General features: G+C 38.6%; 1 protein-coding gene across 1 annotated transcript; it reads left to right on the top strand.

The window, feature by feature from the left end:
* Window positions 1-21202: 21202 nt before the first annotated feature.
* On the top strand, window positions 21203-22414 carry LOC143887942 (uncharacterized). The gene has a single exon (XM_077392188.1). The coding sequence runs from the start codon at window positions 21203-21205 to the stop codon at window positions 22412-22414; it is 1212 nt and encodes a 403-aa protein (XP_077248303.1).
* The last annotated feature ends 710 nt before the right edge of the window (window positions 22415-23124 follow it).

Below are 23124 nucleotides of genomic sequence, written 5' to 3'. Positions count from 1 at the left end.
CTAACAAAACCTGAAGGCATCATAGATTGCGCGAACTTATTGCACACACTTACATCATTTGCATCTAAACCCTGCATCTCACATGCACACACGTCCTATTTTAGGAACCCGGAGTGTTATCTAGCATGGTTGACTGGGATTTCATCACCTGGTGCCTCTGTGCTAGAGAAGCATTCCACCCTTAGCCTAGCACCTTATGGTGCGTAAACGGATCTCTTGTTCACGTACTGATACGCCGGACACTGGTACAGTATATCGAACATGGATTCGCGCTAAGGGAACTCTTGACCTTACCCCTAGATTCCACACATGCATGTAGTATACGAACACATGTGCATCACGTGTGTGAGCTTAGTTTAGGATATCTTACCTATTTATGTCTAGATTAGGCCGTAGTCCATCTTCCAATGGCTACGATCGGTCCTAGATACACAAACAAAGTCATGAGTCGAGATCCTATCTCCACTCCGCTAGATTAGGATTAGGGTTGATGCCTTCAGGTAACACTGTTAAAATGTGCGAAGATTAAAAAACTTTCCCTTTGGGGTTAGGATATAAATCCCATCATTTCCAAAGATCTCATAGGATTAGTCATTCATGATCTATCCGTTGAAAGCAATCTTATGCTATCTCATCTAATCTTTTGATCGTGCGTCTTTCGTTCTTCTGTCATACGATTCGATCGTATCTTCATGCCATCCCCTAACTGGCAGGAGCAGAATCTCACAATCTTTCGATTATGCAATCTCATGATCTGATCATGCCTGGTCCAGATGATCCAATCTTGCTTGTACCCTTGGTCTCTTCCTCCTCTAGGGGCTACCTTTTTCAAGATTATTTTGCTAAGTCCTTCAGAGTTCACTCTCATAATCCTTGAGCTAGGGGCATTCCCCACGTGCTATCATGTCATCATTGTTGTGTTTATTTGTTTTGAGGAACCATCACTTTACTTCCCATTCCTTATCTAGTCGTATCATAATTATCATGTCAATCATAGAAAGGAAAAATTCCCTGAATGTCAAGCTTACATCTCGTGTTTATTTCTATGTCAGGATTGTTCACTGCTGAAAATCCAGGAAAGCTTCTTGGGTTTGAATCTATTCTTGGCCAGTGAAGAAGCTAATTCCCCATTTTCTTTGGAAGTCTCTCTATCCACTTTTTCCTACCTATGGCAGATTCTATGGAAAATTTTCAACTCTTTCATGTCACAGAAATCCTGGCCCAGCTCGTCCAACAGATGAAGGAATTGAAGGAAGAAAATCAATTCGTCAAAGATCAACTTACTGAGAAATTTGGTCCAACCATTGTTGTTTCTAAGGGCAAAAATCCGAGCCTCTCCATGGTTATGGGTTCGGAAGAGCTAATTGTGAACCTCTCTAGACAAATGGCGGCGCTAACAGAAGAAGTTCATCAGATGAAGCAACAAATGCAAACCTGGTATTGTCAGTCCCAAGGTTCTGAACATTTTGCTGGCAAAAATACCAAAGTCCAAGATGTTGTTACCGGAAACTCTGTCTCCCAGCACCAGCAAGATTCTGTTGGGCCCTTAGTTCTTGAGTATGACCAAGAGTCACCATCTGAAACTCTTAAAAAAGATTTCACTGATTTGCCTACCCCACGATCTGGTATCCTGAAAGGGTTTAGGGAAAAGGAAAAGGGAGTTAACTGGTCACAGGAGCCTATGATAATCGAATATGATCAACCAAGACCTATACCTCAGCAAAAGCCAAGTAGGCAATTCGCCCCCCTCCCGCTTCCACCATCTGTTATATTGCAACAAGGGTTGGCTTCAGGTGATGTCTATTTACCTCGCATTAGGGATCCTCCCAATCCACTCCCCAGGACGTGGAAGGCAGATGAACACTGCGATTTTCATCGAGGATCGGGGCATAATACCGATCAGTGTATAACTCTGAGGCGTGTGATCCAAAAATTGATTAATGAGCGCAAGCTATCATTCCAGCAAACGCCAAATGTTGTGTGGAACCATGCCGCACCTTCACCGGATAAGACTTAGGCGCATCGAAGTTTGAGAAGCTCAGGTCTAGCTGCAGTAGAACAGGAAGAATCTAAAATTGAAAGTATCAGCCATGATGATGATTCAGAACGAACCAACCTTCGCCGAGCCTTCAACATCAGACAGTTGCAGCAGTTAAAGTTTTAGTCATTTACTATTTTATGTTGGGTCAGTCATCATAGTCAGTACAATTGTTGAGTCCGGTCTTACAGTTCAAGGTCAATGCTTAGTCCGGGCAAGTTATCTTTTGCTTTTCTCTTTATTCAGAGTTGTGTATCATGAACATGTTCAGGATAGGTCATCAGATGTAATAGCTTTTTCTTTAAATAAAAATTTCAGTTCCAATAGTTCACTCGTGTTTGTTTCTTAAGTATGCTTCTGATCTTAAAATAAGACTCCCTCCTCAAATGAGGACAAAATTGACGAAACTCCACTTGAGTCACAGCAATTACTTGAACAAGAGGAGGAGCGCCAATCCCAGCCTTTCAAAGATGAAATTGAAGTGGTAAGCATTGGCACTGAAACTTTGATTCAGTGAATGCCGATTAAAAGCACATTACCCTCTGAAGAGTGTGAAGAATTGATAAACTTATTTCAAGAATAAGAAGATTGTCTAGAAAAGCTACAACCGATACCAGGGGCAAGACATAGATAGAAAGCTCAAGAGAATGAAGAAAGTGAAAGACATATGCTATACAAGGGGCATAGGGCGGAAACAACTTTCATATTTCCAATCAATGACCTTGGTTCTCAAAGCCAACAAATTCAAGATAAGAAGTTCAAGAGCAAGCATTGAAAAGTGATCATCAGATATCAAGAGTTACAAATCCATAGATGGAGGATGTCAAAGAACAAGTTTCGCTTTATGAAAGTCGAAAGCATATATTAGAATCTTGAAAGAAGAAGAGTCATTATCTCTTACCGAAAAATGCCGTCAAACTCCGTGAAAAAAAAAAGAAAAAAAATAATAATAATAAATAATCAGTACCAGAGGGACTCTAGTAACCTAGATCGATTCCCAATCTGAACATCGGAATGCCTCCTTTGGCCGAATAAATCCCAAAATTAGATCCCAACGTCAAAAGAATACCGGTTTGCAAACCCTTCGAGCCTTAATGAAATTTTCTTGAAAACCCATCAAACTAGGGGCATTCGCCCCGAACTACGCGAGACCTGATCCCTATACTGGGGTACGTAGGCAACTCGGTTGAACCGAGTTCGGTCGATTCAAAAAAAGAAAAGAAATTCAATCCTTTCAGAAAAAAGAGGGACAAGTTCCAAAAGAAGAGAAATCAATTATTCCAATTAACCTTCAAACAATTTATCTTCAAACTAGGGGCATTCGCCCTGAACTACACACGACCTGATTCCTATATTGGGATATGTAGGCAACCTGTTCACAGGTTCGGTCGAAATCTTTGTTGAGCCTTAAGCCTTTCTTTGAAAAGCCCTATCCTACCTATAAAGTCCTTCTGGTGTTCAGAACTAATGATCTAGGTCCCAAGACACAATAAGTAATAAAAAAAATGATGAAAAAAAAAAAAAGAGAACGGAGTTTGAAGATCTGCTAGACTGGAAACCTGAAAGGACGGTCTAGGCAAAATTTAAGATCATTCCCCTGCTAAGTTGAAAACCCGAAAGGGCGGCTTAGGCAAAAGCTAAGGGGATAGCCTGCTGGATCGAAAACCTAGAAAGGCGGTTCAGGCAAAAGTTAAGGCTAGCACGGTTCACCAAGTTAAATACCCCGAAGAGGTGACTTGGTCACGGTAAGAGAATCGTTATAAGAAGGCTATAGCCGGTATCAAGACTGAAGAGCAACTGAAGTTCAAGCAAATTCAAGTGACATCCTCAAAACTGGGGACATTGAAGCTAAGCAATCTTAGGGGTTGTAATTAAATCCTGGAGGTATCACTGTTTTAAGGAAAAAGTCCAATGTTTACCAATTGAAAAAAAAAAACATTCCTCGAAAGGATAGACTTACCAAATAAAACGTTAACTAAGTCAGAAGCATTACTGTGTCTGTCAGTGTAGTTAGTCAATCTTTGTCATTCTATGTTCACTCCTTCGGAGCTGCTCAATCCTTTGAGTAGTGCATTTTATCTAAGTTTTCTCTTTAGAAAGAGTCAATCGTCGTTCTTATGTCCAAATGATGCAACTGTCTTAATGAAGGAGGCCCGGCCTCGGCAGCTCCCTGCGATCGTATGAAAGAGCTCGGTAATCTAGTCAAGCAGCTACATTTCAAAGAGGATTAGCTCGGAAAAATTCAGAATTAGAAACATCGGAAAGCCCAGCTTTCGTAAAAAGATCATACCCCAGGAAGGCACCTTAAGCTTGGAAGAGCTTTAGATACAATAGTGGTTGAGCCAATTTCTCAAACAAGATGAACCATTAAAATTCAGAATTTCCTTCCAGTTAGTTAAATACTATCCTGGTCAAGAAATGTTTATCTAAACACCTGTCAAGAAGCAAATCCCACTTTTCATGATTATATCCAAGAGAGCCGTTGTTCTAGATTACCAATCTCAAATATCTTCTTCAAGGTTTCAATTATCAAAATCCCCAGAAGACAAGACCAGCAGTCTCTTTGAGAAAAATCTTGTTGAAATTTCATAAAAATGTTCCTAGTCCATTCTTACTAGTAATGGTTCTTCGTTCCTAAGGTTTGCCGTTTCATCATTCGTCAAAGTCCTAGCTTCTAATATCTTTGTCGAGCACGATCTATAATGTCCCCGATTTCATTGAATTCAAAAAAATCTAAAATTCATCAAATCCAATCCTACGTCAAATTCAAGCTCATGAAAAATCTCTAAATTCTTCGAGCCCGTTTGTGAACGGTGCCTCTTTTCTCGAGGCCATTTGTGAATGGTCTCGTCTTCTCCTTGAGCCCGTTTGTGGACGGTGCCTCATTTCCCAAAAATTAAAAAAAAAATATTCATCAAATCCAATCCCCGATTCAAAAAAATCCAATCCTACGTCAAATTTAAGTTCATGAAAAATCTCTAAATTCTTCGAGCCCGTTTGTGAACGGTGCCTCACTTCTCGAGTCCATTTGTGAATGGTCTCGTCTTCTCTTTGAGCCCGTTTGTGGACGGTGCCTCATTTCCCAAAAAAAAAAAAAAACATATTCATCAAATCCAATCCCCGATTCAAAAAAATCCAATCCTACGTCAAATTCAAGTTCATGAAAAATCTCTAAATTCTTCGAGCCCGTTTGTGAACGATGCCTCACTTCTCGAGTTCATTTGTGAATGGTCTCGTCTTCTCCTTGAGCCCGTTTGTGGACGGTGCCTCATTTTCCAAAAATAAAATAAAAAATTCATCAAATCCAATCCCCGATTCAAAAAAAAAATCCAATCCTACGTCAAATTCAAGCTCATGAAAAATCTCTAAATTCTTCGAGCCCGTTTGAGAACGGTGCCTCTTTTCTTCGAGTCCATACAACTATGGTCTCTTATCCCCTTTGAATATCATACAACTATGATGTCTCATTTCCTTGGAATCCGTACAAATACGGTATTTCATTCTCTCCGAGTCCATACGACTATGGTCTCTTATCCCCTTTGAACATCATACAACTATGATGTCTCATTTCCTTGGGATCCGTACAAATACGATATTTCATTCTCTTCGAGTCCATACAACTATAGTCTCTTATCCCCTTTGAACATCATACAACTATGATGTCTCATTCCCTTGGAATCCGTACAAATACGGTATTTCATTCTCTCCGAGTCCATACGACTATGGTCTCTTATCCCCTTTGAACATCATACAACTATGATGTCTCATTCCCTTGGAATCCGTACAAATACGGTATTTCATTCTCTTCGAGTCCATACAACTATGGTCTCTTATCCCTTTTGAACATCATACAACTATGATGTCTCATTCCCTTGGAATCCGTACAAATACGGTATTTCATTCTCTCCGAGTCCATACGACTATGGTCTCTTATCCCCTTTGAACATCATACAACTATGATGTCTCATTCCCTTGGAATCCGTACAAATACGGTATTTCATTCTCTCCGAGTCCATACGACTATGGTCTCTTATCTCCTTTGAACATCATACAACTATGATGTCTCATTCCCTTGGAATCCGTACAAATATGGTATTTCATTCTCTTCGAGTCCATACAACTATGGTCTCTTATTCTCTTTGAGCATCACACAAATGTGATATCTCATTTCCTTGGAATCCGTACAAATATAGTATTTCATTCTCTTCGAGTCCATACAACTATGGTCTTTTATTCTCTTTGAGCATCACATAAATGTGATATCTCATTTCCCTCCGAATATCCATTCGAAAATGGTATCTCATGCTCACGTTGCCCGTTTGTGAACGGCACCGCAGCGGGATTTTCTTTTTATAACATTCTAATTCTAGGACTTCATCTAACGTCTTGCATTAGGTTAGGTTGCATTGTCTACTGAATCCTTTGACGATTAACGCTACGCAAAATGGTTCTGTCACTTTTGCTTTGGTATTCGATGACTACGTCATCTCTACCAAAGAGGGGCATCTGTAGTAGACACCCCCATTTTGCTACGCTTTAAAAAGTAAAAGATTCGGTAGTTTGTCAAGTCTCGAGTCTATATTCCGCAATAGATTAGGCATCAATGCATTTTAGGGTAGATTTCATCTCATTTTAAGTGTTTGGAAGTTGATTCGCAATCCTAAAGGTTTCTAGGGTGTTCCAATGGTATCTGGAAAATGAAAGTTCAAGTTTTCAAGCAAGTGAAAAAACCTGCTATTTTTAGAATTTCCAAGGTTTCCCTCATTTTTGCCCATTTTTGCACTTCAGGGGTATTTTGGTCTCTTCCTTTGTTATTCTTTTGATTCTCGAAATGTGTCTGAGAGATTATAGATGATTTCATGAATTTTGGAAAACCTGCTAAATTTAGAATTTCTCAGGGGTTTTACTTAACTTGGAAATTTTATGTGCGAAGGGCATTTTAGATATTTTCAGGGGTACCAAATGATCATGTTTGATATTGCCCACCAAAAGAAGCAAACTTAAAAACTTTCTATTTTTTAGGTTTGACCATGAAGACTTTCTATTTTTAACTTTCCCCTTTGGGGGCAATCCAATTTAAGGTCATTTTGGTCGCTTTTGGGTGTTTTGATCGAATAAGGGTATTTTGGTCCGAAAAATTATTTTTCTAAAGGGGATGGTTCGACCATATGTCGAGGGTACACCATGAATGTTATATGGGTTGAATTCATCAATGAAAAAATTTGAATTTAAAGGATTTTATTGAATTTTCATTGAAAAAAAAACCCGAAATACATGTCATATGGCCCATTGGGCTAAAGCCCATGAGGTGGGGGTCCATGTGGACCCACCCATGTGGGTTGGCCACATAAGTGACTGCCCCACATGGGGAGGCCACATGCAAAAACGTCCAACATGGGATGAGGTGGTTGGTGACATCATATTTGCTTTAAAAAAATAATAAAGAAAAGAAGAGTTATAATTAGAAAGGGCTAGTAAAGTCAGGTTAGTAAAATTGTCATAACTTTTTATCTTCTCATTCAAAAAATTCGTACCTATACTTGTTTCGAACGTCTCGAAAAGATCTACAACTTTTTAGTTTATCACGTTTTCTGAATCAGCCCCTAAATAAGTCGAAAATGAGCTCAAACGTGGACAGCCCTCTTTGGACGAAAATCATTCATAAAAACTAGTTTCCTATGTGAGAAGGCTTCTAGATTAATCTTGAAGGATCTATATTGTGTAATTTAGCATGTCTTATTTGACAAGAAATTAAGATTAGAATCTAATTAAATTTAGAAACAAGAAAGAAAGGAAGCAAGAAGCACAAATTGGAAACATGCTAAAGAAAGAAGCTCTCACATTGGAAACTACTAATTTTCTCTCAACCCTAATCTTTTCTACAAAAGCAAGCACACACAACCTTTGGCCTTCTTCTTGAAACTTCATCCAACCCTAGGGGAAGATCTGAAAATTCATCCATCTCTCTTGCTCCTTTCTTGGAATTTTGTTCCATTCTTTTGGTGTTCATCTCTTCTACTTGGTTCTTCAAAAAGAATTCTCATATTTCTTTGACATAATCAACATATTGGAGATATTCTTTGGGGTTTTCTTTGCTAATTGAAAGGGTAAGACAAAGCGTATATCCGAGGAATACTTACCCTAGAGACAAGGAGAGCTAGCAAGGTTGGTATTCCAAAACCCTCTTTCATATATCTTAAACTAGAAGCATGCTAGGATTGAATTTGTGATTTTTTTTAAAGTCATGAATATTAAAGAATTTGAATGTAAAATTTTAAGGAGATTAGATCAAGTTTAAGTTATTTCATAATCTGAAATTTTTCTTGGGAAATCTATTTTTTATATTAAAATTGAATTTTCGGAAAGAAAAGGGTTTAAAATCCAATTTACAAAGCAATTATAACAAACCTTTACAAATTTTTGAATTTTTCAATCTCTGAGTGTTTTACAAATTAAAAAGTGTAGAAATCTGGAATTTCGAAGAATTTTGACTTCGTTTTGACCGCGATTTGACATTTTGAACTTTACCCTCAAACGGGTAAAATTCTAAAGATTGAATTTAAAAAGATGTCAAAACAGATCCAAAATCAATGAAAATTTAAACATAACATAATTTTAAAATTTTGAATTAGTACGAATTTTTTGATGAATTATTGATTTGATTTAAAGGGTTTAAAAATTCATTTAACTCTAGGGGTATTTTTGGAAAAAAACCAATTTTCGAAAAATCTATAAGGTTTTCAAAAGTGAAATTTGGATGAGAAGCAAATTAAATCTAATCTAATCTCCTGTGAATTTTTCAAGATTTTTGGTTGCTGTTGAATATTTGTTTATGATTTTTTATGTCAAATCATGCATGCTGTATTAAATCTGAGAAAAATAGTAAATTGCATTGAAACCTTCTGAAAATATTTGTTTGATAATTATTACTGGAATTACATGTTTTCATAAAGTTTAAACTGATTCGGATTTGATTTACTATGTGTTTCTTTTTTAATTCATAATCTGGATAGATATTTGTAAAATCGTAAATTAATAGTAAATCATTCTTAAACTTTATGAAACTTTTAGAGTATTCCTTGATGATTGTAATAAAGTTACTGTAGAAATTTCATATTGTTTTGAATTGATTTGCTATACGTTACTGTCTTAATTTACAATCTGGACAGAAACTTTCAAAATTAAAAAACTAATAGCAAAACACATTTAAAATCTATAAAATTTTTATAGTAATCTTATATAATTAAGAAGAAGTTACTGTAAAAATTTCATCTTGTTCTGAAAAGATTTGCTATATGTTGATGTGTAAATCTACAATCTGAATTGAAACCTTTTAAAATCCTTAAGTAAATCGAATTAAAATCAAATTATTTTAAAAATTTCCAGATGATCATAATATTCCATCACTTATTCAATCATTAAATTATCAAAATAGGAACCTTTGGAATCACTGATTTCCTTTGTAAAATCCTGATGCTGTGATAGTTTAATGGCTGAAATCGCATTCATAATCGTATACTAATTGTGATCAATCCTTGATAATTTGAGCATGTAAATTATTGTACGATATTGGCTCCGAGGTCTACTGTCTACAGAAATCCTGAGAAACATGCCAGGCAATAACGTACTATAACTTAGATGTTAAATTGTGCGAGGTGAGAGCGCACGATTCCCTTTCATGAATGCGATCTAAGCATGAATTTTATCAAGCCTTAGAGCCTTTGGTATTCCTTAGATGTTAGGAATCAGAAACCTTTTAAAGTACTGAAAATCTTTCATTTCAACAAACTGAATTGATTTAATCCATGTCTTTGGAACCGTTGGATTGCGGTCTCCCATCGTAGGATCCTTTAAAGCCCCTTAGGAACACTCACGTCACGTTGTGTTCTAGGTTTTAGGGAGTCCTAGAGTTAGGAGTCAGCCTCATCACGGACGCTTGCTATGGATAGCAACCGTGCCATAGGTCTAGTTACACTAGTCACCCAAATTTTTCCTAGGACAATCCTAGTGAGCTAGGATGTAGGCTAACCTGCATTAGTCTAAGGAACAACTTGCATTTAGATAAGAATCATATAGCATCTTAGATGAAATCCTAGGATAATAAAATCCTCAAATTGAATTAAATAACTTCTCTTAAAACTGTTAAAACAGTCAATCCCGTCTAGGTCGGTGTCTTAGTTGAGTTAGGCATAAATAGCTTAGCTTAGGTGCACCGAACTACGTCGACTCTGATCCCAGTGAGGCTTGGGTACGTAGGCAGCTTGGATGTCTGATGGCATACCAACTGCGAGTCGGCACTACAACAAATTGTGGTGTTTTGTATATTAATTTTCTTGTAAATGCTTAATCAAATCACTTAGGATTTTCCTGAAATTAGAATTTTAGGAGAACTTTCACTTAGATTGAACTCAAACAAATTAAGAAATCAAGATACACATTTAGGATCTACATTGAAATTAGATCATAGGATGCATGTCACATAGTTCGCACGTTAAAAGAGAGTTAAATGAGCCATTTAAAAGGAATTCAAAAGAGTTAACTTTTGGAATTGAAGACCGATTATCGGGCAGGAATGGTGCATGTGGTGGATAACTCCCCATACCTTCCATTCTTGTAACCAGGTAGCGAGTCTAGATTTCTGGTTAATTATGGGTCCTAGATCCCACATCTAGGTGGCGACTCTGTCACTCTCTTTTGTGGGGAATTCGGATTGCCTTAGTCATCCCAAGTTCACATAAAAGATGAATTAAAATCAATACTAAAAAGGCACACGCCAATCGCGTGGGTACGAGAGACCAAGAGAAGGCGTGGCGGCTCGCGCCCCACCCCTCTCGAGGGATCGGGTCCCACAGAAGTTGTTTCGAATCCATGCCTCTTGTATAGCATGTGATATTCACTTCATTCTTTCTTGAACCTTCTATCTGGGTCTTTTTTCTACCATTAATGGTAGCGCTTACTGGACCATCTCTTTATTCTCGAAATGGGTTTATCAATTCCTCACACTCTAATGTATTTCCAATAGGCGTTCACTGAATCAAAGTTTCAGTGCCAATGTTTATCATTTCAATTTTCTCTTTGAGAGGCTGAGCTCGGCGCTCCTCCTCTTATTTGAGCATATGCTGCATCTTAAGAGGAGTTTCGTCGGCATCTTTTTTCTCATTCGAGGAGGGAGTATTATTCTCATTGTTTATTAAAGTCAGAAGCACACGTTGAAATGTATAGAGAAAGCAAGTTTCATTGAATTGAAAATGGCTACATCTGATAAGACTTATCCTGAACAGATTCAGGATTTACATTCTTGAGTCAAAAATAAAAGTAAGAAAAGACTCAACTGGACTAGAAATTTATTCAAACTTTTAGAAGATTGCACTCGATAACTGGGCTCGACATCGTGACTGGACTTAATTAAAATACAAAAGGACTAAGACTGCTACAACTGTCTGGCTTTGGAGGCTCGGCGAAAACTGAATCATCATAACAAGTGCCTTTTAACTTCTGGTTCTTCTCTTTCACTGCAACTGAAACTGAGCTTCTCAAACCCCAAGTGTCTAAACATCATCCAACGGCGGGACAACATGGTTTTGCATAGGATTATCAACAATATTTGGCGCTTGCTGAAATGGTAGCTTGCGCTCATCGATCAACTTCTGGATCACATGCCTCAGAGTTATACACTGATCAGTACTATGCCCCGATCCTCGATGAAAATCGTAGTGCTCTTCCGCCCTCCATGTCCTGGGGAGCGGATTAGGAGGTTCCTTAATGTGAGGTAAATAGATATCGCCGGATTCCAATCCTTGCTGTAGTATGACAAATGGTGGAAACAGGAGAGGGGTGAATTCCATATTGAGCTTTTGCCATAGCTGCAGTCCCTGATTGATTATATTTGAATACCATAGGGTTCTGTGACGGGTTAGTCCTTGATACATTATCAACCTCGGAGATCTTAGCTAGAGTCTATGTCTTAATTTCTTTTGAATTGGGGTTACCTCTATTGTAAACTCCTTGTGCCATTGCTTCTTCAATTTGCATACTAGCATTGATGAAGTGTTTAAAATCTGGATAATACTGAAGAGACATGTGATATTGGAGTTGAGAGGATATATTCTTCATAATCATCTGGACTTGTTCCTCTTCTGAGGGACGCTGCATCATTTGAGCCGTTAACCTTCTCCATCTCTTGACGAAAGTTAAGAATGACTCTTTTGAGTCCTGCTTGGTTCTCTCAAGATCCTTCCTAGTGATCTCGGTTCCATCATCATATTTGAATTGCTTGATGAACTGCTCTCCAATATCCTTCCATGTCCTATAACGAGTCTTGTCTAGGACCATGAACCACCTTCTAGCGACCTTTGTCAGAGAAACCGGGAACAATTGAGCCATTTGCTCAGCAGATAGACCTTGAGGCTGGCACATGATATTGAACATTTGCAGGTGTGTGATCGGACAACCCACATCGTCATATTTGTCAAAATCTGGCATCTGAAAGCTTGCGGGGAGACAGATTTTGGGAAACAATGTAAGATCACTTGGGTTGAAACCACCTTGGTCCTGAAGCTGGATGTCTTGAACTTTCCTGGTAAGACTTTCTAGTTTCTCCATAACCGTCTTATCAACCGTGGACTGAGAAGGCTTACTGTGATCCTCGCTGTACTGTTCTTTTTCCAACTCTTCTTCGCTTTTATCCGGGATAGGGATGAACGTTGGCTGGACAGGTGCTGCTGAAGTAGCTGTATGGTGTATAGGCCATTTATCTTTAGAAGACGATGGTCTCAATTTCTCGAAAAGCTGGGCCTTGATAACTCGGTTCTCCTCTTTGAGCTCTTGAAGTTGCTGAAGAATTAAGGTGAGAGTATCGCTAATAGCAGCTGCTGGAAGATTACCTTGGTTTTCTGCCATTTGTGAGGATGAGGATGAGAAAGAAGGAGATGCTGGGATTTTCAGAGAAGGTGGCGGAGAAATAGATTGAAATAAACAAGAGGGGGGGGGGTGAATTGTTTTTAACACTAAATTAGCCCTTTTGAAAATTACTAATTTGAATTTTCTTCTCTTGATTAGATTTTGGTTAGTTCAAATGAGATCAACACAAATAGAAATACCAAACCAAAATTAAGAATGAAAGTGCAAGAATAAGAAAGAACACACCGATATATTGTGGTTCGGGCAAAGCCCTACTCCACTCTTCTTAAGATCGTCCTTAAGGATTTCCACTATTGGAGACCTCCACGATGCCCGGCTCCTAGGCGATTAACTTCCAAGGGATATTAAATAAGGATGCCCTTACACCTTTACACCGACTCTCCTTCATCGCCGAGTTCTAAGCGATGCTCCTTAGGGTATTAAGGTAGGATGCCCTAGCCACCTTTACAAGAATTTGAAGATAAATAGCTTAGCTTCTTCTTGAAAGCTTAATGCTCTTTGAAGTCCCTTGATTGCTCTTCAATAGTGATAGCAAGTGAAAGCTCTAAATCCCAACTCAATAGATTTGCAAGTTGCAAGGCAAGTTTGGGGAAAAACAAAATCTTAAGCTTCAAAGGGTTGCAAGTTTACTTGAATGCTTAAGGGGGTTTTTCAAAATATTCAAGAGAGGAAAACAATCCTCTTGAAGGTGTATATATAACCTCTTGCTAAAATATGACCGTTTGGGATTAAGAAAATCAAAAAACAATTTTTAATTCAAAGCCCAACGGCTATTTTTTTATCTGTCGCGAGGTTCTCGGAGCTTCGAGAAATTCTTGGAGAATCGAGAAATATTCTCGGAGTTCCGAGAGAACGGCCAGAAGATGAAAATTTCTACTGGACCATTTCTCGGAGTTCCGAGAAAATGGCCAGAGGCTACTGGACCATTTCTCGGAGTTCCGAGGGAACTCTCGGAGTTCCGAGAAGCCTAAAAATCAGCAGATTTTGTGTTTTTATTGCTTGTTTGATTTTTGGCTTTTGGAACTCAAACCCTATGATAATTTTAGAATGTTTATGAGGGTCCCAACATGTTGGTCCACCACACAACCATTCACTAAACCATTTTAAGTTCTTAAGTGTTTTTGAAAAACTCTTTTGAAAAACCTTGCCTTGACTTATAAATCTAAAGAGAGATGATGTACAATGAGTTCTAGGTAAACCTCAACTTCTCTTTAGCCTTGGTCTTCAATTGGTCTTCCATCTTGTGTATGCTTGCTTGAGAGATAATGTGAGCTCCACTTAGCTCCTTTGACTCTTGTGTTGGTACGTCTTCAAGCATGACCATGTAGTGTGTTGGTTTCTTCAAGGATCAATCATATCTTAAACACAACACTTCAAGGCAAATTGATTAGTATCCAATAACACAATCAATAATGTTTAGAATCATTAAAACAAGATAGGAGAGTAGACCCTTGGGCTTACACAGATTTCCTCTCCAATCGTGAAGAGATCCGAACCCAAGGAGTAGTAGGCTTAGCTATGGTGTTACTTCCCTGAAATATTTGAAAGACATATTTTAAAATCACAGAGAAAAATAGAGGATGATACACACATAGACGAAGATAATGAAAGAGAAAGATGGACTTTATTGATCAATCATTAAAGCTTGAGTACATGGTTCACTCTTTCAAAGATAAACTGATAAGATTAAACATGAAACTAAGCTTTCTTTCTAGACTTCTTCTTCGGACGATAATCTTCCTCAACTGACTCCTTTAAAGGTTTGATGATTTTGACATCCCAAGCAGATGAAACGGCTCTGACAATCTTGGGCTTGAGATCCTCAGGCGGATAAAAATGACGAAGGGGAGGCACAATAGATTGCTCACTTCCATACTGACACAGAATCCTGGCAGGAACATAAAAGGAAGTCTTTTTGAGACCAAGAAGGCGAATGTAGTTAGCTTCTCCAGTGTTGAAGACAGTTTCTTAGATTCCAGGGATTTGCCAACGAATCTGATCTTGTTGGCGGGAACTTAACCAATCAGCCCAATCGCTTTTATGATCGAAGGAAACATCATGACGCCATTCGCTGAAGGTGTACAACGTATGATCGAAATGTACAGGAGCTGCAATTTTTAGCTTGTGGCATAACCACACCTGGAGTAATGCAGGACATCCTGAGAAGGACCCAACGAAAGAGCGAACGTAAGAGCCTAGACCTGAGCTGGCACGAAGACGAGCCATATCATCCAATCCATTGAAAGTTTCTGCAAGTATAGTAGGAATTGGATTGGCGCCACGATCCATTTGATCAACGAGATCTAAAAGAACAGCTGGCGCGAAGGGAGAAGGCTGGAAAGTGAGGAACCAAGCAAAGGAGCAGAATCTCAAAGCGTGACGTCGGGCCTTTTGAATATCAACAGCGCCAATGTGTCCATTAGAGGAATCCCCAATCGAGCTTAATGGTTGCTATGTAGCCAAAGAGATTTTTCTCTTGCCCACTTATGGCATAGATGTGTGATTCCTTTAATGTACCATGGATCCAATCGAGAATTTTACGAGTAGACATGGTGCCTGTAAGCCAAGAGAAGGGATACAAGAAGGATCAAGATTACATGAACATGAGATTGGGACAAGTTCCTGCCAGTTAAAAAAAAGTATGAAGACATGATCGAATCACATGATAGAAGAATGAAAGGCATATGATCAAAAGATTAGATTAGATTGCATAGGATTGCTTTCAACGGATAGATCAAGAATAGACCAATCCTATGAGATCTTGAGAAATACGGGATTTATATCCTAATCCCAAAGGGAAAGTTTTTTAATCTTTTTACATTTTGACAAGGGTTACTGAAGGCATCAATCATAATCCTAAGCTAATGGAGTAGAGAGAGGATCTCGACTCATGACTTTGTTTGTGTACCTAATGACCGATCGTAGCAATAGGGAGATGGACTAGGGCCTAATCTAGACATAAATGGGTAGGATATCCTAAGCTAGGCTTACACACGTGATACACGTGTGTTCGTATACTACATGCATGTGTGGGTTAATCTAGGGGTAAGGCCAAGAGTTCCCTTAGCGCGAATCCGTGCTCAATATACTGTACCAATGTCCGGCGTATCAGTACGCGAACAAGATATCCGTTTACGCACTATAAAGATACTAGGCTAAGAGTAGAAGGCTTCTCTAGCACAGAGGCACCAGGTGATGAAATCCCAGTCAACCATGCTAGATAACACTCCAGGTTCCTAATATAGGATGTGTGTGCATGTGAGATGCAGGGGTTTAGATGCAAGTAATGTAAGTGTGTGCAATAAGTTTACGCAATCTATAATGCCTTCAGATTTTGTTAGATTAAGTTTGACTATTATGTGATGAGAAAATAAAACATACAAACTAATCTAACAAGTATAAGATATAAGATAGAGTTTTTTATGAGCCAGTTAAATTAAATTCAAATGAGTTATCCTTTGAAGTTTTAATGAAGTTAGGTGGTCCCCAGCAGAGTCGCCAAACTGTGGGACCCGATCTCACGAGAGGGGAACGAGCGTGCGAGGCGCCACGCTCTCTCTTGGTCTCTCGTACCCACGCGAATGGCGTGTGCTTTTTATTATTGATTTTAATTACCCAACCAAGCAGGCAGCAACCAAGCCATAGGGTGCAAACAAACGTGCAACCCAGTACCCATAAGGGCAAGGGTAAGCCGCCGAGCCTAGCAAGGTGTGATTTAATTCATCTTTTCCGTGAACTTGGAATCACTAAGGCAATCTGAATTCCACGCAAAAGAGATGACAGAGTCGCCACCTAGATGAGGGATCTAGGACCCATAATTGACCAGAAATCTACACTCGTTACCTGGTGACGAGAATGGAAGGTATCGAGAGTTACCACCACATGCACCATTCATGCCTGATAATCAGTCTTCAATTCCAAAAGTTAACTCTTTTAATTTTTTTTAAATGGCTCATTTAACTCTATATTAATGTGCGAACTACGTGGCATGCATCCTAAAATCTAATTTTAGTGTGATTCCTAAATGTGTAGCTTGACTTTCTTAATTTGTTCGAATTCAATCTAAGTGAAAGTTCTCCTAAAATTCTAATTTCATGGAAAGTTCTAAGTGATTTAATTACTTTTAATTTAAGGATTAATATACTAAACCCCACCATTTATGTGTGGAACCGACTCGTGATTGGTATGCTATCAAGCATCCAAGCTGCCTACATACCTAAGCCTCACTGGGATCAGAGTCGACGTAGTTCGGTACACCTAAACTAAGCTACTTATGCCTAACTCATCTAGGACACCGATCTAGACTGGATTGATTGTTTCAACAGTTTAAGAGAGATTATTTAGTTCAAGTTGAGTAGCTTTTATTATCCTAGGACTTCATCTAAGATGCTATATGATCCTAGCTAAGTGCAAGACGTCCCTTAGACTAATGCAGGTTAACCTACATCCTAGGTAACTAGGCCAGTCCTACGGGAAAAGGCGGGTAACTAGTGTAACTAGATCTATGGCACGGTTGCTATCCATAGCAAACGGCCGTGATGAGCCTGGACTCCTAACTCTAGGACTCCCTAAAACATAGGACACGATATGACGTAAGTGTTCCTAAGGGGCCCTAAAGGTTCCTAAAGGAATTTTGAATCCAAAAGCTCTTAGGAATTTTGAATTCTTCTGGGCTTGTTGAGACTTTTATGAGTTTTCTTGAAGCTTTTTATTATCTGAAGGTATTTAGTGTGTTTGGAAGCTTTTAAAGTTGTTTATTTAGAAGGTTTTAGTTTCACTTGAGATTTTTAGTGGTCTTTTGGTTAATGGCTTTTAACGGATTTAGAGCGATGGTTTTTTACATGGGTAAATTTTAGATTTGTGACTTTTAGGTTGGGTATATTTTAAATTAATGTCTTTTAATTTTGGTTTAGAGAATGATATTAACACAAAAATATTTTGACAATTGCACAAATTCAACAAAACCTTAACCATTTAAAGATTTAGCAAATCCAGCCCACGAAAACTGTCATAACTCTTTAACCACTTAGCCAAATTTAATGTACGAATATGCGTTGGAAAGATATTTCGAAGGGCTTCAACTTTGTATTTTACAATTTTCTGTGAATTTGTGGCTTAGTAGTTCGACATTGGGTCACAAGATGGGTAGCCAACACTATGGCGGGAATGATATTGGCACTAACTCATCTTCTCTTTTAATGGTTAAAGAGCCGTCAAAAGGATATTATGACTGTCAAAAAGCTCTTCTAAGCCATTATATTTTCTAAACAATTCAAGTTCCAATTAAAAAAAGAATAGACCAGTTGGTCTTGTGCAAAACATAAGAATGGTAATATCATTGTCTTTGCTTTATTGTTTTTTTTAATTAAGTCTTTTATTTCCTCTTTTCTTGGATAAATATACATAGTGCCCTTGTTTGATAATAGCACTACTCATCTTGTTTCAATCCCAACTACTATTAGAAAAGTGACAGACAAAGAGAGTGGTGCCGTTATCGAAATTCAACAGTGTGCATGGTAATCACTTTTTGCATTTACTTTCTGTTGTCTTTTTAGAAGAGTGACTTATTTGCCCTCTTTTCTAGCTGAACCTCTCCCTTTGTGATGCAAAAGAATAGCCATAAATATACTAAAAGGGGGTGCCCGACTGAAGAGAAAGGGGCCGAATATATCACTTCTTCTTTTTTTATACTCATTTCACATGTCTTCTTTTCAGTTATTTTTCTTTTGAAAATGGTTCGGGCATGTATCTCGGGATGACTTGGGCGTGTATTTGGAAAGGTGTTTGGACATGTATTAGGATGGGTTCTGGACCGTTGTAGCGGGTAGGTTTATGTGGGTGATGAGCTTTGGAAATCTGGGTTTCAATCGTCATAGATCTTGCGGCTGAATTGGCATGAATTTCATGTTTGGAATTAATTTGGAAGATAAAGTCAGAGTGGGTTTTGGGGTTGGCTGCAAAAGTGGACTTTGTATTGGCTGCAAAACAGGGCTGCAAAAGTGGGTGATTGGCTACAAAAGTGGATTCTTTGGAATGGAGTGGGCTACAAAATCAAAATTTTCAGTTTCAGAGGTTGAAGATGAGCTCATCTGCAAAAGCTGATTTGGCTGTGAAAGTGGGTTTTCAAAATTGAGTTGTCTGAGTTGATTGGAAAGGTGTATCATTCATTATTAAGTTTTCTTCAAAATTCGTTTTGCTCAGAAGTGTTTGAAACCCCTTTGATCTCTGGACTCAAAATCCTCCTCTAATAATTAGGCCTTCGTTGTAAATTTTATTTTAAATTGCCCATTACAGTGGATCAAGCATAGAAGTAGTATTTGAAACACAAGACTGAAACTAAAATAAAATACTATCTGGACATGATTCAAAAGCAAATTAATAGACAAAATTCATGAAGAACACTTACCTAAGGGGCTGGTTGGAGTCGACTTACAGAGAGAAGTGGAGCAAGAGCTTCGACCAACAATAAAAGAAGAAGAATTAATTTCTTTCTCGAGGGAGATGAAGGAAGTGACACTATCGGCCAGAATAAAATTACAGGAGAGGGGCTATTTGACGAGAATCCATGAGAGAGAGAGAGAGAGAGACTAGTGGTTTTCTTTTCTTTTTTCGTCCCCCAACTAGAATGTCGTCCCTCCTCTCCCCCTCTCTTCTTCTTCTTCTTTTTTACAGAGGATCCAAAGAATAAGAAACTTCCCCAAGTTATAGAAGATGAGTCACCCTAAATATCATGGCCGCTTCCTATTTTTCCAATAGAAGGAGAGTTAACTTTTTTGGATTCCTTGCTTGCTATCTCCTTCCTTTTGAATTGCTAAAAATAGAGGAAGAGATAAGTGAGCAATCTTTCTTGTCAGTAAATTAGGAATTCCTAGAGGGGAGATATAGAGAGAGCCACCAATTCCAAACGTGGGATGATTCCCAAAAAGAGTCCACTGTTTTTTTTTAAAATAAAGTATGTGACAAAGATCTTTCCAAAGTGGATATTTTTCCTGCAAGAATCCCAAACAGCTTGCCAAATATTAAAGGGAGAAAGTTCAACGTTAGATGCTTTCCTAAATGATAAAGTTGCCACAATTAAATATTGAAAGAAGGTTGCACGTGGGATGGAGACAAGCTGCTGACATTCTTCTATGAAGGGTTTTTGCAACAGTAAAAAGGGGGTACCTCATGTAAATCAAAAAGCATTGTGAGGAAATCTCATCCATCCAATCGATGGGCTACCATTTAAGTAGGTTATGCCTCAAAGTTAATTCTCACTAGAATGATTTCCACCATCAATTTGACGATGCACAGTGTAAGTAGGTGGCCCTCCAAAACCATTTTCATAAAATGATCTAAGCCGTTCATTTGATGAGCCATGATGCAAAATTAGTCACGCCCCTAGCCATCTCTCTAGATCCTTTTCATTAGATGATCCAAACCGTCCAACTTATGGCCTACCGAGTGAGTGACTTAGATCATCATAATGTGGGCCCCATTCCATATTGGGCGAACTTATTTTTCTTATAAAATTTGATCTTTGAAAACCATAGTGAACTCTACAGATGATTCGAATGTCCCTTACATGGGCTAACTTGCTCAGTCCAAATCTAACCAAAATACTCAATGTAGACCCACAAAATGGGTCCAAATTCTCTCTGGTTATGATTGTTGCGAATAACCCTTCTCAACACTTGGCGGGAAAATGCGAAACATGGCAGAAATGACCGAAAAGATTGAGAAAATATAAGAGACGGATACGAAAATGGAAAACACTAGAAAAACCGATAGGAAAATACTAACTTCTTTGTTGATTAAAGCGGAGCGAAATGGGGGTATCTACAGTATATAAGCATAAAAAGTCATATCTAATCTCTATCCTACATTATATTTAATAACTAATAAAGGGTTAGACTTGTTAAGGCTTAATGGACAAATTGAGTTTATTAATCCACTTAATTAAGCTCCAAATTTTTAATTAGCCAATTCACCGCCCCTCTTGGATTGTCACCTTGTATTTCAATATGTGCCAATTACTACAATACTAAGAAGTATTCAGTTAGATGCAAGTCACCTGGATGTTAGTGGCGAATAAGTGCTATTAAATTTAAGGAATTTATGAAGGTGAAAAGATTTGTAGCGGAACACACCTGTACTCCTCAAGTATATGGAAATGATCATCCGCATGCTGAGGCAAGGCGGGCAGCTTAACATTGCATAAGTAAATTTGGTCAGCCGGTTGAAGCAAATATTATTATTGGGTACATGAAGTCAGAATGGGATGTGAAGCTTAGTTATCGGAAGGCACTGATTACGAAGGGAATAATGCTTAATCATTTCCATGGAAATTTCGAGGACTCATACCGTATATTACCTACGTATGCATTAGAATTCTACCGTGCAAACCATGGGAGTCACATGTATGTGTACAGGCTATGTGATCTATGTGATAGAGAAGAAAACTCCTTCTGTCGTCTATTCTGGACAATTGGTCCACGTTTTCGTGCTTGGAATCGATCATTGAGGCCCCTTGTCACCATCGACTGTACACATCTAAGGGTAAAGTACGTCGGTATATTGTTGATTGCATGCAGTGTAGATGGGGACAATCAGATACTTCCGATTGCGTATACTGTTGTTGAGGGGGAGGAGTTCGAGACATGGAGTTGGTTTCTCTATCATCTTCGCATGTACGTTATGGCATCGAACCGAAGATTAGGCAAAACATTTTGCTCAGACCAGCAAAAATGTTTAATGAAAGCAGTTCGTATAGTTTTTCCTGAGTCGTTTCACATGTATTGCATAAGACACCTGCAGACCAACCTGTATGATAAATTTAAGGATGCGGTTTGTAAGGATTTACTTTGGATAGCCGCTACTGCGTTGAGGAAAAGTGAATTCCGTGAGTACATGGGGAAGATTGAAGAGAATAATAAGGTCGTGTACGAATGGCTGATGAAGATTCCAAAGGAGCATTGGGGAGGTGTGTATTTTAGGCGGAAGATATACAATGTTTACACATCAAATGGGGCCGAGGTAATGAATTTTGTTCTTCGAGAAGCTAGGACACTCTCCATCGCCACTTTGGTAGAGTACACACAGCGGAAGGCGTCAGAAACATTTCATAACCATAGGAGTAAAAGTAACGGTTGGACTAATAAGTTGACTTCATATGCCCTAAGGGTTATTCAGCTAGGGAGAGAACGGGGAAGGAGGATGCTTGTATTAGGATGTGATATGTTTTTGTTTGAGGTGAAATCAAAGCACCACCAGGATAGTGTCGATTTACAAGCACGGACATGTATCTGTGGTGAGTTTCAAAACCTCGGCATACCTTGTGATCATGCTATGGCCGCTATTGGTTCCAAAGATTTAGATCCCTACGACTTCACTAGCGCTTGTTACTATACGGAGACTTTGTGTAAGACGTATAAAGAATCCAGAGAGAGTTGGTGTCTAGAGTACATCTTTTCATAAAATTTGGTCGCCCGTAGTGTGGGACCCGATCCTGCGAGAGTGGCAGCGCGACCCGCCTCCCTCTCTCTTGGTCTCTCGTACCCACGCTGTTGGCATGTGCCATTTATTATTGGTTTAATCATCTTTTCTGTGAACTTGGGATCACTAAAGCAATCTGAATTTCACACAAAAGAGAATGACAGAGTCGCCACCTAGATAAGAGATCTAGGACCCATAAATGATCAGAAATCTAGATTCGCTACCTGATTACGAGAATGGAAGGTATGGGGAATTACCACATAAGCACCATTCTTGCCCGATAATCCGGTCTTCAATTCCAAAAGTTAACTCTCTTGAATTTCTTTTAAATGGCCCATTTAACTCTTTATTAATGTGCGAACTATGTGACATGCATCCTAAAATCTAATTTCAATGTATTCTCTAATGTGTATCTTGATTTTCTTAATTTGTTTGGATTCAATCTAAGTGAATGTTCTCCTAAAATTCTAATTTGAGGGAAATCCTATATATTTAGTTAAGAATTTATAAAAAAACTAATATACAAAATCCCACAATTTGTGGTGGGCCGACTCATGCTTGGTATGCCATTCAAAGCATCCAAAGCTGCCTACGTATCCAAGCCTCACTAGAATCAGAGTCGATCGTAGTTCGGTGCCTAAACTAAGCTATATGCCTAAGACATCTAAGACACCAATCTAGACTGGACTAAC

The sequence above is a fragment of the Tasmannia lanceolata genome, unplaced genomic scaffold (genome assembly GCF_043159265.1).
Source record: "Tasmannia lanceolata isolate RefF3 unplaced genomic scaffold, GAP_Taslan_0.1 ptg000002l, whole genome shotgun sequence".
NCBI classification, from domain to species: Eukaryota; Viridiplantae; Streptophyta; class Magnoliopsida; order Canellales; family Winteraceae; genus Tasmannia; species Tasmannia lanceolata.
Note: the sequence above shows the minus strand (reverse complement) of the source record. Positions and strands in the feature narration are given on the sequence as shown.